Source organism: Phacochoerus africanus, chromosome 9 (assembly GCF_016906955.1).
Source record: "Phacochoerus africanus isolate WHEZ1 chromosome 9, ROS_Pafr_v1, whole genome shotgun sequence".
Lineage (NCBI taxonomy): Eukaryota > Metazoa > Chordata > Mammalia > Artiodactyla > Suidae > Phacochoerus > Phacochoerus africanus.
The window spans coordinates 112,594,746-112,609,165 of NC_062552.1; the positions used below are offsets into that span (position 1 = coordinate 112,594,746).

At 43.9% G+C, this 14,420-nt stretch overlaps 1 protein-coding gene across 4 annotated transcripts in view; it reads right to left on the reverse strand.

Annotated features, from left to right (window-relative positions):
- Positions 1 to 7,722, reverse strand: part of GALC (galactosylceramidase) — a 67,421-nt gene extending 59,699 nt beyond the window's left edge. The window contains exon 1 of one of the 4 annotated variants that reach the window (XM_047795822.1): positions 7,374 to 7,695. In XM_047795822.1, the coding sequence (XP_047651778.1) occupies positions 7,374 to 7,568 (195 nt within the window). In that variant the 5' untranslated portion in view covers positions 7,569 to 7,695. Of the gene's footprint in view, positions 1 to 7,129; positions 7,270 to 7,373 lie in introns of those variants that run through there. The other 3 variants (XM_047795826.1, XM_047795824.1, XM_047795823.1) reach the window with 3 other exon arrangements.
- Positions 7,723 to 14,420: the final 6,698 nt, after the last annotated feature.

Genomic DNA, 14,420 nt, shown 5'->3' on the forward strand with positions numbered 1-14,420 from the left:
CTCAGTGATTAATGAATCCGACTAGGAAACTTGAGGTTCCGGGTATGATCCCTGCCCCCCCCCCCAGTGGGTTAGGAATCCGGCATTGCCAGGAACTGTGCTGTAGGTCGCAGATTCAGCTTGGATCCCGAGTTGCTGTGGCTGTGGCGTAGGCTGGCAGCTACAGCTTGGATAGACCCTTAGCCTGGGAACCTCCACATGCCGCAGGTGCAGCCCTAGGAAAGACAAAACAAAAAACAAACAAAAAAAAACAATAATTGATCAATTATATATACTTTGGAGAGCAATATAAGCCAGGGGAATAAAAAAAGACAGGTTTTAACAAGAAACTCGGCTCGAAAGCCAGACAAGCCCTAGATTCAAAACGCTTACACCCTGCCAAGTATGTGACAAGAGCAAGACTTGACTTTCGTGAGGCTTGATGTTCTGTTTATGCTACCATGGACATTCTGGTGGTGACCACATCTCTCCCCCTCATACCCAGAACCTCCCCAGTCCCTGCCACTGAGACACAGGCCCATGGAGTACTCTCTAACCACCTCAAGCTCAACATATTCCCAAACACTTTATCCTAAATCTGTCTTCTTCTCATGTATTTGCTATCTTAATGAAGAAAAACATCTGCCTGAACCATAAATCTGGGGTAACCCTTTCACCAAACTTTCCATCCATCTTCAGTCATGAAGATCTCCTTAATATCTCTCAAACCCCCACATCTTCAACCCCAATACCTTCCTCCAGGCCCTCCTCAATTATCAGAACAGCCTACATGGTTTTAGGGTCTCCCGTTTGCCTCCTCATATTCTATCCTTCACACCCCTTGCCAGATTAATCTTCCCAAAATACAAATCTAACCATGAAACTATTCTGTTTAAACCGAGCAAGACCTCCATTCCCCCAAGAGCTTTCAGGATAAAGTTCAGATTGTTCAATTTTACACCCAAATCCCTTAATTATTTGGATTCCAACTCTGACACTTTACCCCTTATCGCTCTCACACCGTCTATCTAGCAATAACAAACTATGTTTTCTTTCTTCTTTCTAGAACACATTATTTGGCCAATTCCAACTCATCCTTCAGCTTTTGGGTCAAACTCCACCTCTTCAAGGAAGGATGCTTTCTGCTCTTCCCCACTGGCTTGATGTAGGTGCCCCTCCCTAAGCACTGGGCCCATTTCTCTACCATAACTCCTCTAGCCCTGCACCCTCATCAATGCTTCTCTGTTCTGTTTCACCGCTAAGTTCCTTGAGGAGAAGGACTGTGTCTTATTCCAGTTCCTATCCCATGTATTCTCTTATTCAATAAACATTCATTTAATATCTTGCATGTTATCATTTGTTGCACTGGTGCAGGGAACATAAAATAGGCCTTTAGTTTGAATGAAGCTGGCATCCTGATTACATCATTTACAAGCAATATGACCAAGGACAAACTCTCATAAAGTAAGTTATCTCACTCAGCTATTCTAAGACTAAAGTAAAATGTATGTAAAGGACTTAGCACACAGCGGGCACATAGTAAACTCTCAAGAAATAACAGGCATTGTATACACAAACTGTTTTCAAAAACACAGTCCCTGTTCTGAAAGACCTTACAAACTAGCAGAAGCTCAAATACTAAAGGAGGCACACTTTATGTTAATGAAAGCTGTATATGCACACTAACCTATCCTTGATCCAAAGGAAACAATGCTTCCTGCTCTGCAATATGTTAGCAATATATACTATTGTTAGAGCAGTATGTTGTGCTGTTTGGGGGTTATTCTGCTCTCTATGCTCTTTTATCCTTAACTCAGAAAGTGCCAACTTTGAGCAAACATACCACATCATTACACTATTGCAAGCCTATATTCATACTCACTGCAAAAGCAGTAGTCAATGGCGAGAGGAGTAGTATGGCCAGATGTTGAAATGTACCATAAAGCAATAACAAACTTCCAAATCACTAATCACACTCCCTGAATACGTCCTGAAGCTGTTTGCAACCAGCCCATGCTAAGAAGCCTTAGCATGGTAGTTGCAACATAGTAAGCTCTCAATTAATGGCAGGTATTGCATACCCAAACGGGAACAAGGTTTTCATTTAAAGTCCTTGGGATAACTTCTTCCCCACTAAGGTATGAAAGAGAATGATAGTAACCAAAATTAGTCATGCGGCAGATGCCATCCTATCTGCTTTGACATCTGTCCTCACAATGTTCTTACCAGGCAGGTAGCACTGTGTCCTCAGAAAAAAGCCTGAGATATAGAGAGGTTAAATAACCTGCCCAAAGCTATCCAGTGATTGGCAGGACCCAGAACAGATCCCTAGCAATCTGCTCTTAAGTCTGTGTGCACCATGCTGCCCTTGCCTATCATTTTAAATGAGAACATTCCAAATACTTACTGCTACACACTGCTGGATACCAGAAACTCCAGGAAGAAATTTAAAGTGGTATGCAAATATAGCTTAGCAACCATTTTCCTTCAATCAGTATGTGTTGAACTTCTAATATGGGTAATGTATTGCTCATAAGAACACTACCAGAAAGATAAGAGCTTCCTGTTCTGAGTTATAAAAGAATTCTTATCATTTTAATAATTTTAAACTGAGTTAATAAACATGAAATAAAAAATTTCCATTTTTGGCAAGTTAAACATTGAATTTAATATCAAAATAAAGATATTAGGACATATGAGTCCTCATTTTATGAAATATTGGCTATTCCAGGTTTAACCCATGAAAATAAGAAGGGTAGTAGTAACGTATAAATACATTAGCCCATTAGACAACTGTTTACGTTGAAATATGTTCCAGCACTTGTGAGTGAGGATGCAATATTAAGAATTAAAATTGTGAAAATCAGTTGGGTTAGGGAAAAGTTGTTTTTTTTTTTTTGGTCAGATCTGTGATTAGACTACAGACCATGATATCCACTGGCTTTTTTTTTTTTTTTTAAATTTTATTGTAGTTGATTTATAATGTTGTACTAGCTTCAGGTTTACAGGAAAGCGAATCAGCTATCCACTGGCCTTTTCTTTTTGGTTATTTATTTATTTATTTATTTACTTGTTGCCATAACCACAGTATATGGAAGTTCCCAGGCCAGGGACTGACTCTGAGTCCCAACACCAGACCCCTTAATTAACCCACTGCGCCAGGCCAGCAGTTGAACCTGTACCTCCAAAGCAACCCAAACTACTGTGGTCAGATTCTTAACCCACTGCACCACAAGAATGCCAGGCTTCTTCTTTTTATAATGCAAGTGTCTAAATTAAGCTCTGATTGCTCAGGCATCCACTTTTCAAAAATAATTGTTTTATGGTATGTCTACTTAAAACTAGTCACCTAAATCTCTTTGGTAACTTGAAACCTTAGAATTTTGCTAAGTTAAACAATGGAAATTCATTAAATATATAGATCATTTCTAAGCAATATAAAATGCTGAAACATTAATTACTAAACATGGGTGTGCCTAATTTTGGTTTCTTATTACAGAGAAACTAAAGATATTTAGATCTGTTTGTAAACATGTCCTGTGCTACAGAGGAAAACTGAGCCGTAAAAAAAAACCATAGGAGTTCCCGTCGTGGCTCAGTGGTTAATGAATCTGACTAGGAACCATGAGGTTGCGGGTTCGGTCCCTGGCCTCACTCGGTGGGTTAAGGATCTGGCACTGCCATGAGCTGTGGTGTAGGTTACAGACTCGGCTTGGATCCCGCGCTGCTGTGACTCTGGCGTAGGCCGGCAGCTACAGCTCTGCTTCGACCCCTAGCCCTGGAACCTTCATATGCTGCGGGAGCGGCCCAAGAAATGGCAAAAAAAGACAAAAAAAAAGCATAAGCTTCTAGAAATTATAAAATATATTCATAAACTTGCCAATCTACAAAAGGCTGGTGTAATAGATGGTTCAAAATTACTTACCTCCAGTTATGACTAGAAATTAAGGTTTCTGGAGTTCCCACCATGGCTCAGTGGTTAACAAGTCCGGCTAAGAACCATGAGGTTGCAGGTTTGATCCCTGGCCTCGATCAGTGGGTTAAGGATCCGGCATTGCCGTGAGTTGTGGTGTAGGTCACAGACACAGCTCAGATCTGGCGCGGCTCAGATCTGGCGTTGTTGTGGCTCTGGTGTAGGCCAGCAGCAACAGCTCTGATTGGACCCCTAGCCTGGGAACTTCCATGTGCCATAAGTGAGGCCCTAAAAAGACAAAAAGACAGAAAGAAAAAAAAGAGAGAGAGAGAAAATCTATGATTGTCACCATCTTGTCCCCACTATGTCTGAAGATGTTTCAAGTCTTACATTTATAAATCTCAACTGGCTACCCTCAGAATCAGACTAGGTTTATAATTTGCTCCAATCATTAACCATTGTTTTTCTTTGGTTTCCACAGGAATGCCTCTTATTAAATAACCTGAATCAAATACTTGCACCATATAGGCCTAACTTTATAAGCCCACCTGCATAACTGCCTCCTGAAACCACAACCCTTTAGTTGAACTAATGTATTCTAAGAAAGTAGTTGGATGAGATATGGAACGATCCACCAACTCAGGACAGTTTCAAATCTACTTACACTGGATGGCCTAAGATGTTTATCACAATATTATCCTAAGCTTTTAAAAGATTCCTAGGCTCCAAGATCACTGACCTGGTTTCAAGTTGGGACACTTCAAGCTTGGGACAACAGCTACAAAATGGATTTCAGATTGTTGCTTGTATAATTATTATAGGAGTGCTACTATAATCCTATTCAGATGTGTATTTTCTAGTTTACAACATGCCCTATCTTTGACTTTTAGCAAATCAATTACTCCAGTAGTTTACACCCCTACCATTGACTCTGATGCCTAGGGATCAAGGGTGGATTGCAGTGTAATCCCTGATAGGTGGTTTTTCCTCTTTTGTAATAAAAGTGTAGGACTGAAGCTTTGATTGCTTAGGCATCTACTTCAAAAGTTATCCACTTCCAAGATGGCTATCTCAAATAAACACCCTGCCCTCCAGAGAACTAGATAAAGAGCCAGGCTGGGTAGAGGGATGAAGAACCCTTGGTTTTAGACATCTTGGTTGATTGTGATAAATGACCATCATTTGGGCCACTTATTTTTTCTCTGCCTGCACTTCAAATTCTCACTCTTAAATTTTAAACTCATCAATAAAAAGTGAGCCCAGGAGTTCCTACTGTGGCTCAAAAGGGTTAAGAACCCGAAATAGTGTCTGTGAGGATGCAAGTTTGATCCCTGGCCTCATTGAGTGGGTTAAGGATCCAGTGTTGCCGCAAGCTACGACAGAGGTCATAGAAGCAACCTGGATCCAGTATTACCGTGGCTGTGATATAGGCCTCAGCTGCATCTCCAATTCGACCCCTAGTCCAGAAACTTCCATATACCCCAGGTGTGGCCTTAAAAACAAACCAAAAAATGCTAGGCCCATGAAACACTAGGCTCCCACCCCTTGTCCTAAAGAAAACAATACCAGGCCCACACTACCTCTCACTCTCTCTCTTTACCTGTAACTCCCTGTGTAGCCCTAAGTGTGCCAGAACCTGTGAGTAATAAACTTTTTTTTTCAAAGTTTTCTGATGGTTATTGCTGAAGGCATCCTGCAATTATAAAAACCAAAAGGGCCAGCGCAGCCATATCACTGGTTATCAAAAGGCTGAGACCAGCCCCAAACATTCACCCAGCAAGCAAGCATTCAAGCTAGTTTTTAACTGCATCTAAAGATCTAAGCTCCATCTGGCTCAACCCAACAAACAACCCATTCAAAGTTCAGCCTTAACTACTTTCAAATAAAATCAGCTCTAGCTATGATCTGCGGTACAAAAAAGAAAACCCTTCTCACCTGAAGGTCTGCCCCCATAAACCCCATGGACCCAAGGACTATAAATAGAAGGGGATTAAAAAAAGACAAGACAAATGTTACAAACAGCAGGGTACAGGACCAAGCAAACTGTTAGGAGTCAAAAACATGCTACCACAGCAGGCTCCCAAGCCAGGTGGCCACCTGTCAGCACGACCAAGGAAGCAAGGGACTTATTGGCTGCGACCACACAAATTTTGCACTAAGCTGTAATGGCCCTCATGTCTCCCTTAACCTATGTATTTTGGAATGCCCACATGAGGAGAACTTATCCCAATGGACACAGCCCAGAAAAGACTAAGGAAACATGACAACGAAATACAATTAGTATCCTGGATGGGATCCTGGAACCAAAAAAGAGCATTAAGTAACAGCTTCAGGATATACAAAAGGATGTATGGCCTCTCATTAATGTTATGAATACTGGTTGGAACAAATGTACCATACTGATGTGAGATGCCCATTAACAGGAGAAAACTGGCTGCAGATATATGAGAACTCTGTATTGTCTTGGCAACACTTCCGTAACTCTAAATCTATTCTAAAACTACAAGTTCAAAAATAGATCATCCCTTGCCCCAAAGACCCTTGAATCAGGAAAAAATTTCTCTCAATACATACTATAAGAATCAACTGGTGCATTTGTTAAAAATGCAGATTCTCAGACCTCACTCCAGAACTAGAGTCAGAATGGGGGCGGGGCAGGGTCTGCATTGCACAAGGTGATTCTTAGGCACTTTAATGGTGGTGAGTCACTGTCTCCATCCAAGGTTTCCCTCCGCTGGCACACCTAAATAGCCGCCAGTGAGGGACTGACCCTTCCAGCCTGTAATTCACGAACTAGGGCTTCACCTTCTGCGGGGAAAACGATCCTCCAAAAATCCTAAACTCTCAGTTGATACTGGCGTAGTCCGCCACTAGAAAAAGAAAAAAAAAAAAAAGTTCCAGTTTCTGGCCTCTCACCTTTCTAAACAGACCTTGGGGTACCTGTTATGCCTCCAGACAAAAACCTATCCAGCATTCGGCCCTTTGAAAGAGCCCAACCGCGCCCCGCACTAGTGGTCCTGCACTTCCCCCGACCCCTCTTCCTAAAAAGGAAGAGGCACAGCATCCCACAGGCTCACCCTCTTCAGCAGACAGACGCTCCCCAGCTCACTCTCTGGCCGTCTCAAGAGCGACCCTCACCGGGTGCCCTCCCCAAGGAGAAGAGCCCCCAGGCCCCGTTGCCCAAAGTGAGGGAGGATTTGAGCCCCAGCCTTGTCACTATCTAGACCTGTCACTTACTCGTGGACCTCCGGATCCTTATCTGTTACACCTAACTGCCTCTACAGGATCACCTTAAACCAGCCTGGGTGGACTCGAGCCACGCAGCCCACGCACCCCGACAACCAGCCCAGGGGCTGCGGGGCTGCGCCGCGGGGGCTTGTGGGGCGGGACGGGGCGGACCCCTGACGCCCCCACAACCGCCCCGCCCCACCATCCCACCCCCTCAGCTCACACCCAGCTCACCCCACTGCCCTCTGCTCACCCCGCCGCCGCTGACCGCTCCGATGCCGTCGAACTCCCGGCCCAGCCCGTCAGAGTCGTCGAGCACGTACGAGCTGCCAGGCGCAAGCAGCGCGCACAGCAGCAGGGTCGCCGCGACTTGGCCCACCGAACCCGCGGCAGCCGTCATGACTTTCAGTCGGCGTTGCCGGGAAGCCTGGAGTGGGCGCTCAACCATTGTGTGGGTCACATGACTCCGGCGCCCAGGGAGGCGGGTCTGGTCGCCGCCATGATGGAGAAGGGCAGGAGTTCGCTGGCGCCCCCGCCGCCATGTTGAGTGTGGGCCGCAGGTCGCTGACGCAGCCACCGAAGTGCTGCGGGAGGACAGAAGAAGCCTCCTCTAGTCTCCTTCCTACGTCAGGGTCTGACTCCGGCTTTGGCGTGTATCGCTTCTCTGCCCCTCTTCTGGCTTCACCTACTGGAGCCTTTGGCGAAGAGAAGGTGGATGGCCAAGGCCAAGGGAGCGGACAGTGAATGGCCCAACGCAGACGTCCCCCAGCATTTCCAGGCGTATCTACCATGTGCCACCAGGGGGCAGAGCTAAAAACGGACAGGCTTGCAGCCTCTATACTAGTCCATCTTCAGCGGTCACCATGGTTGAGTCATTTAGCTTTCTGGGCCTTAGTGTCCTCTTAATATGAGAGGAAACAAGAAGAGCAGCCACACGGGGCACGTATAATTAAACATAAGGCAACAGACGTGCAGTATATCTTCACTGACTGCCCTTACACATGAGAACTTCAGTTTGGCGCTTGCCATCCTGAGTAAAACAGGAGCCACTGCAGCTGCCCACCTGTAGCACCCCCCTGAGTGGAGCTCAGGGTGGAGACCTGGAGTGAGGCACTCTGTGCTCTGGGAAAACTGAAAGAAATGGTCTTTAGATAGTTAGATGTTTTTAGGAGAAGATTTTTATGAGCCCAGTTCTTACATCTTATATCTAGAAAAACGCAAAAATCCGTCAATGATGGCTAATGTCTGTGACCAGTAGTAACCTTCACAAGACCCGCAGCAAACTTCTGTAAAGTGTGTGCATGGCTGCATTACCTCCCCCTTCTCCTTTATGACTTAGATCTTGAGAGTCCCCCTTTCCTCTTTGGGGCGGTATTTCTGCCCCTGGGCTGTAGTTAGTGGGCCAAACAGAAGATGTCAAGGTCACCTGTGAAAACAGCCACTCCCAAGGGCAGGCCAATGAGCCCTGGGGAACTCAGGAAAGCCTTATCAAAGGAGTGATTCTCGTTAAGCCCAGAACTTTACTGTGTTCCCATACAAATGGTTTTCTGTAAATCTGGTTAGCTGTATATCTTTTGTTCCTACTAGTTCCCCATTGCTGCAAAAACTCATATATCCTCGCTCCCCCCCTCACCTCCTCAGAGCAGTTTCCCGAGGCTGCCTGAGATGCTATCTCCCGGGCTTAAGTCCTAATTTCACCCCAAATAATACTTAACTCTCAACTTTTCAGATTGTATTTTTTTCAACCCACACACACACTTAACAAAAGTTAGCTGACAGGTTCTTCATCCTGGTAACTACCGTGTAACTTAATAAGCTATGTCCTGCTTCCAGTTGAAATGGTTCCAGGCAGTAAACCCTAAACTGGTAGGGAAGTTGTGAATTGTCCTGAGAGTCCTGTTGCATCTGGCTTCCTAAGCGAGCAAACATTAATGAGTGACTTTCAGTTGTCCTGCTCAGCCGTTGGTCAACATTGTGGTGAGCCCTTCCCCCAAGCAAGTGACAGTTACTGAGGGACCGTTGGCCCTCCCCCTCCCCTTTCTCCTTATAAAAGGAGTCTGAATTGGGACTGAAACGATGCGTTTTTGAGACACTAGTCTGCCGTCTTCTCCGTCTGCTAGCTTTCTGATTAAAATCATTATTTCTTGCCCCAACAACTCGTCTCCAAATTTATTGGCCTGTCATGGGGCAAGCAGAGCAAAATTGGGTTCAGTAACAGCTTGGTCTGAAATTCCTGATTTCCTTGGTATTGAAGTCAAATGAAGAGAGAAGACTCTGGGGGGGAGGCGTTTCTGATCCCGAAATCTCACTTGGCAGAGCTGTGAAATTGGTAATCCAGAAATACCCAAATGTCTCAGAGAAGACCCCAAAGCCATAAGCCGCAGGAGCCTCTGTCTGCAGGGTCCTATTTGGAATCTGATGGTTTTACCGCTTATTTGCAAACCCAGATGTAAGTGTCAAGACCACAATTACACTCAGAGGAAAAAAAAAATCTTATCTGGGCAGTTCTGTAAATACAGTCATCGGGCCCTTGGGATATGTCTCTGTTCTTCGTGGACAGTATGCTGCTCTTTCCATCTTAAATTACTGTAGGTCCGTTATGATTTACCGAGCACAATCCCAACTTGTGTCTATTGTCCTAACATAATTATTAATGGTGCCCCTTTCACCCTCTAAAGGGTTCGGCTTGGGAGAGGTAATTTGTGTATTGGCCACTAGATTTCTTCCATTTCTTCTCCTTCCACCCCCGCCCCCATAAAGCACATGTCTGAACTACCTTCCTAATAACCACCATTCTATGAGCCAAGTCAATAACTACACAAGCGCCATAGATTCCTCTTCCCAGAACTCACTCTGATCCATCAGTTCTAACACAATTTTTTTTTTCTGCCCTGCAGAATCTACAGTTGCAACACTGGATCCTTTAACCTACTGTGCCAACCAGGGATCAAACCTCCGTCCTGAGTGGTGCCACAGTGGGAACTCCTAACACAATATTTTAAGTATGAGCTACAGCACCAGTAGATGCAAAACATGGCTGATAAATCAAGCGAATGCTAAGCTTTCTACCAGCCCTGAGAGTTTATATCTATGATATACATATAATATATGCATTGCTAGGAGCCGTTCGCACAGGTCTGCCTGCTGACAAAGTCCGGGAGACTGAAGACCCCAGACTGCACGGCATGTCTGGGAAAGGGACAGTCCTGCTTCTTCTTCCCGGTCTGCTTATGCTGTTAGTAAAAACTGTGAAAGCTGGGAAATTGCTGTTAAATAAAGTTCCCCAAAAAAAGACCCCAGGAAGGGGAAACGTTGGGGCCTAGTGCTTATTCATAAATTCCTGCTGCCCCCTTGTTCTATGATCATCATCCACTTCTGAGTTCCCTTCCTTTTTTTCTATAGAGACCCTAATAGAATGCTTTCATATTTAGACTGTTACTGTTTAACCTGAGGAAAATCCTGGAGACAAAAGAGAGGCTTGAGGCACAGGTCTCTCCGTGCTCCAGCAGGTAGCTCTTTTCTTTGCTAGAGACTAGTTGATGAATAGGGTAGCCCTTGGGCCTTAGTTATAGAACAACTTGTGCGGTTTGCACCACATAATTGTATACAGGTCAGGAAATTACCTGCTTTCAGTCAATTGTATGTTGCTATGCCTGGCCTGTTGGCCCAAACTTAAGGAGTGTTTATGCTGTGGTTTCTAGTTCTATGAGAATCAAATAACCTTTGATAGATATAATTAACCTTTCCTAATAGAACATAGTTTGGTCTTAGGTTTTAGCCACATAGAAATCTTTTTAATTATAACGTTAAAAAGTTTGTGCTTTTGCTACCCGCAAAGTTAGATCATTAACATGAATACATTTAACTCTGAAAAGCCAAGAGGAAAGTACAAAAAAGAGCATTGTTTGTGTCCCCAAATGTACCTGGTCATGTGCCAGGTCATAAGGTAACATTTGACGGAGTGGAAAGTTAAAAAATAACACTAGATGTATGACGAATGACGTATGGCAAAGGAAAGTAAAAATTGTATATAAGCATGGTTGATTCAGTTAATAAGCGAGCAGTCCTGCAGAAGCACCAGGTCTGTATCCACTCCTTCGCCGATGCCACTCATTCTTCAGGAGGCCCTGGTTCAGCTGGAGCTGGACTCCGGCAATGCATAATAATGCAGCTAGAAAGGAAGTACCAAGGTGAAAATAGAGGGAAAATACCATACAAGTGAAAGTGGGAAGTTGAAACCAGAGCCCAGCATATCTCATCCTGTAGTGCACCACTGTACCTTGTAATTGGAAGGAACACCACAAATATTGTCCTGTGTGTGATATTTGTAAAAGAGGAAACACAGATTATTCAACAGAAAAGATGTCCTCACCCCCAGGACATACCCTAGTTGCTATTAGTTCACAACCAAAGTAATTCCTTACTAGGGAAAATACCTCTTATTTCAAATTTCTAATCCATGCTCAGGAAACCATTAAATAAGAAAGTCTAATAAAACAATAAGTACAAGCTGAGAAAGAGTGGTCCTTGGACTGCTGGGCACAGCCCTCAGATTTGCTCAAGATGTGAGATTAAAGGGAAAGGCAGTTATCAGACAAGTGATCATGTGTTGGGCTTCCCTTGCTTCTGTGGTTTCAGGGTCCCTGAAATAACAAGACAGTAGGAAAGGAGTGTCTAAAATTTCAGATGAGTTTAAAAAGTAAGGACAGCTTTTCTCTTAAATGAGCAATGTTTCTGCATATCACAACTGTACTTCAGCAACAGAAAATCAGTTTTCTGAAGTGAAAAATGTGATCACTAACAGATGGTCTCTTGAGAAATGTGAGTAATCTTGCCTTTCACTGAAAAGTTGTTTTTGTTGTGGGTTTTTTTGGGTTTTGTTTTTTTGTTTGTTTTAGTTTTAGGGTTTTTTTTTTTTTGGTCTTTTTTAGGGCCACACCCAAGGCATATGGAAGTTCCCAGGCTATGGGTCAAATCAGAGCTGTAGCTGCCAGCCACAGCCACAGCCACAGCCACAGCCACAGCAATGCGGGATCCAAACTGCATCTGCAACCTACACCACAGCTGACAACAATGCTAGATCCTTAACCCACTGAGTGAGGCCTGGGATCAAACCAGAGTCCTCGTGGATACTAGTGGGGTTCATCAACTGCTGAGCCACGAAGGGAACTCCTCAGTAAAAAGTTATTGATAAAGTATGATGACGTCCCACTTTAGGAAATGGCTTTACTTTCAGAAGTGATTTAGGCTATGCCAGGAATTCAAGACCAGAGGCTAAGGCATCCTCTTCTTTGTACTTCTTAAGTGCAATGTCTGACCCATGGTTGGTACTATATACATTAGTTAAAATGAACTTAAACAAAAATCACTAAGACAAAGGTGCCTCAAATCACTGGAAAAGGATGGATTTTTTTTTTGTCTTTTTGTTGTTATTGTTGTTGTTGTTGCTATTTCTTGGGCCGCTCCCGCGGCATATGGAGGTTCCCAGGCTAGGGGTCTAATCAGAGCTGTAGCCCCCGGCCTACGCCAGAGCCACAGCAACGTGGGATCCGAGCCGCGTCTGCAACCTACACCACAGCTCACGGCAACGCCGGATCCTTAACCCACTGAGCAAGGGCAGGGACCGAACCCGCAACCTCATGGTTCCTAGTCGGATTCGTTAACCACTGCGCCACGACGGGAACTCCATGGACGGATTTTTAAAACATGATATGAGGACAACTGGATAACAATTCAGGAAAACATCAAATATAGATCTCTGCTTTGCATCACATGTAAATATAACCTTGAAACGTGTGAAGCTCTAAATACTAAAAAAAAAAAAAGAAAAAAAAAAGAAACCTTACAAGTTCTATTAGAAAACATAAGTAAATTCCTGTATAACCAGGGTCTGTTTAGGGCTCAATATTTTGATACAACAAAATAAATGTTTGATTTTTAGAAAATCACTGAATAATCATGTAAGAAAAAGGAATTATTTACAAAAGAAGTTGGAATAGGAGTTCCTGTCGTGGCTCAGTGGTTAAAGAATCCGACTAGGAACCATGAGGTTGCAGGTTCGATCCCTGGCCTTGATCAGTGGGTTAAGGATCTGGCGTTGCTGTGAGCTGTGGTGTAGGTTGCAGATGCAGCTCGGATCCTGTGTTGCTGTGGCTCCAGCATAGGCCGGCAGCTACAGCTCCGATTAGACCCCTAGCCTGGGAACCTCCATATGCCGAAGCAGCAGCCCTAAAAAGGCAAAGAGACAAAAAAAAAAAAAGAAGAAGAAGAAGTTGGAATATTTCTTAAAATAAGAGTCCCCTTGAGCCAAAAGTGCAAAGTATTTACTTTCCACTAACTATTCTGTAACATCTGTTGTTTATGTGATCTTTCCAACTTTTATAAAGTTGCTTGATTGTAGTTGCTAATTACAACACCCTCTGTTCAGTGACTTCTCTGTGTTAACGCCGGGCTTTATATAAAGATAATAAAAATAGTTCCAAGGACAGAATTCACATAACAGAATAACTTGTGTATTGCTTCCTAAACATTTTAACTGTAACTACAGATAAAAACTGTTATACTAAGGAGCAATATGGTATAGCAGTTAAGATGAGCCCCAGACTGCCTACCGTCAGACCCTGCTACTACTACCTACTAGCTGTGTGATTTTGGCCAAGTTGTTTTACTTCTTTGGGCTTCAGTAGAGCCATCCATAAGTAGAGATGATGGTAGGTATGTGGATAGGATGGTTAGCTGAACTAATATTTATATCACATTTAGAAAAGTGGCCAGCATATCCTGCATGCTATAGAAGGGTTTATTATAGAAATAATAACATAAATGGGATACAGATTTAACTGGAACACCACTCTTTAAGTTTCTAAAGCAGCGTGTCTCCTGCTTTAGAACTGCCTTCGCCACCTGTTCTTCTTTTGTTGGTAAGTGTTAACACATGGATTAGTTCACATAAAGGAACTCCAGAAAGTTTTGCTGTCCTCCTATGTTTCACCTGTGATATGTCTGTTCATTTTTTCTTTTTTTTTTTTGTCTTTTCTAGGGCCACACTAAGGCAATCGCTGAGGAAGAGGAGTCTTCCTGTTTCTGCACTGGTCTGATTTTTTTTTTTTTGTCTTTTTGCTATTTCTAGGGCCACTCCCGTGTGGCATATGGAGGTTCCCAGGCTAGGGGTCCAATCGGAGCTGTAGCCACCGGCCTACGCCAGAGCCACAGCAACATGGGATCCGAGCCGCTTCTGCAACCTACACCACAGCTCACGGCAACGCCGGATCGTTAACCCACTGAGCAAGGGCAGGGACGG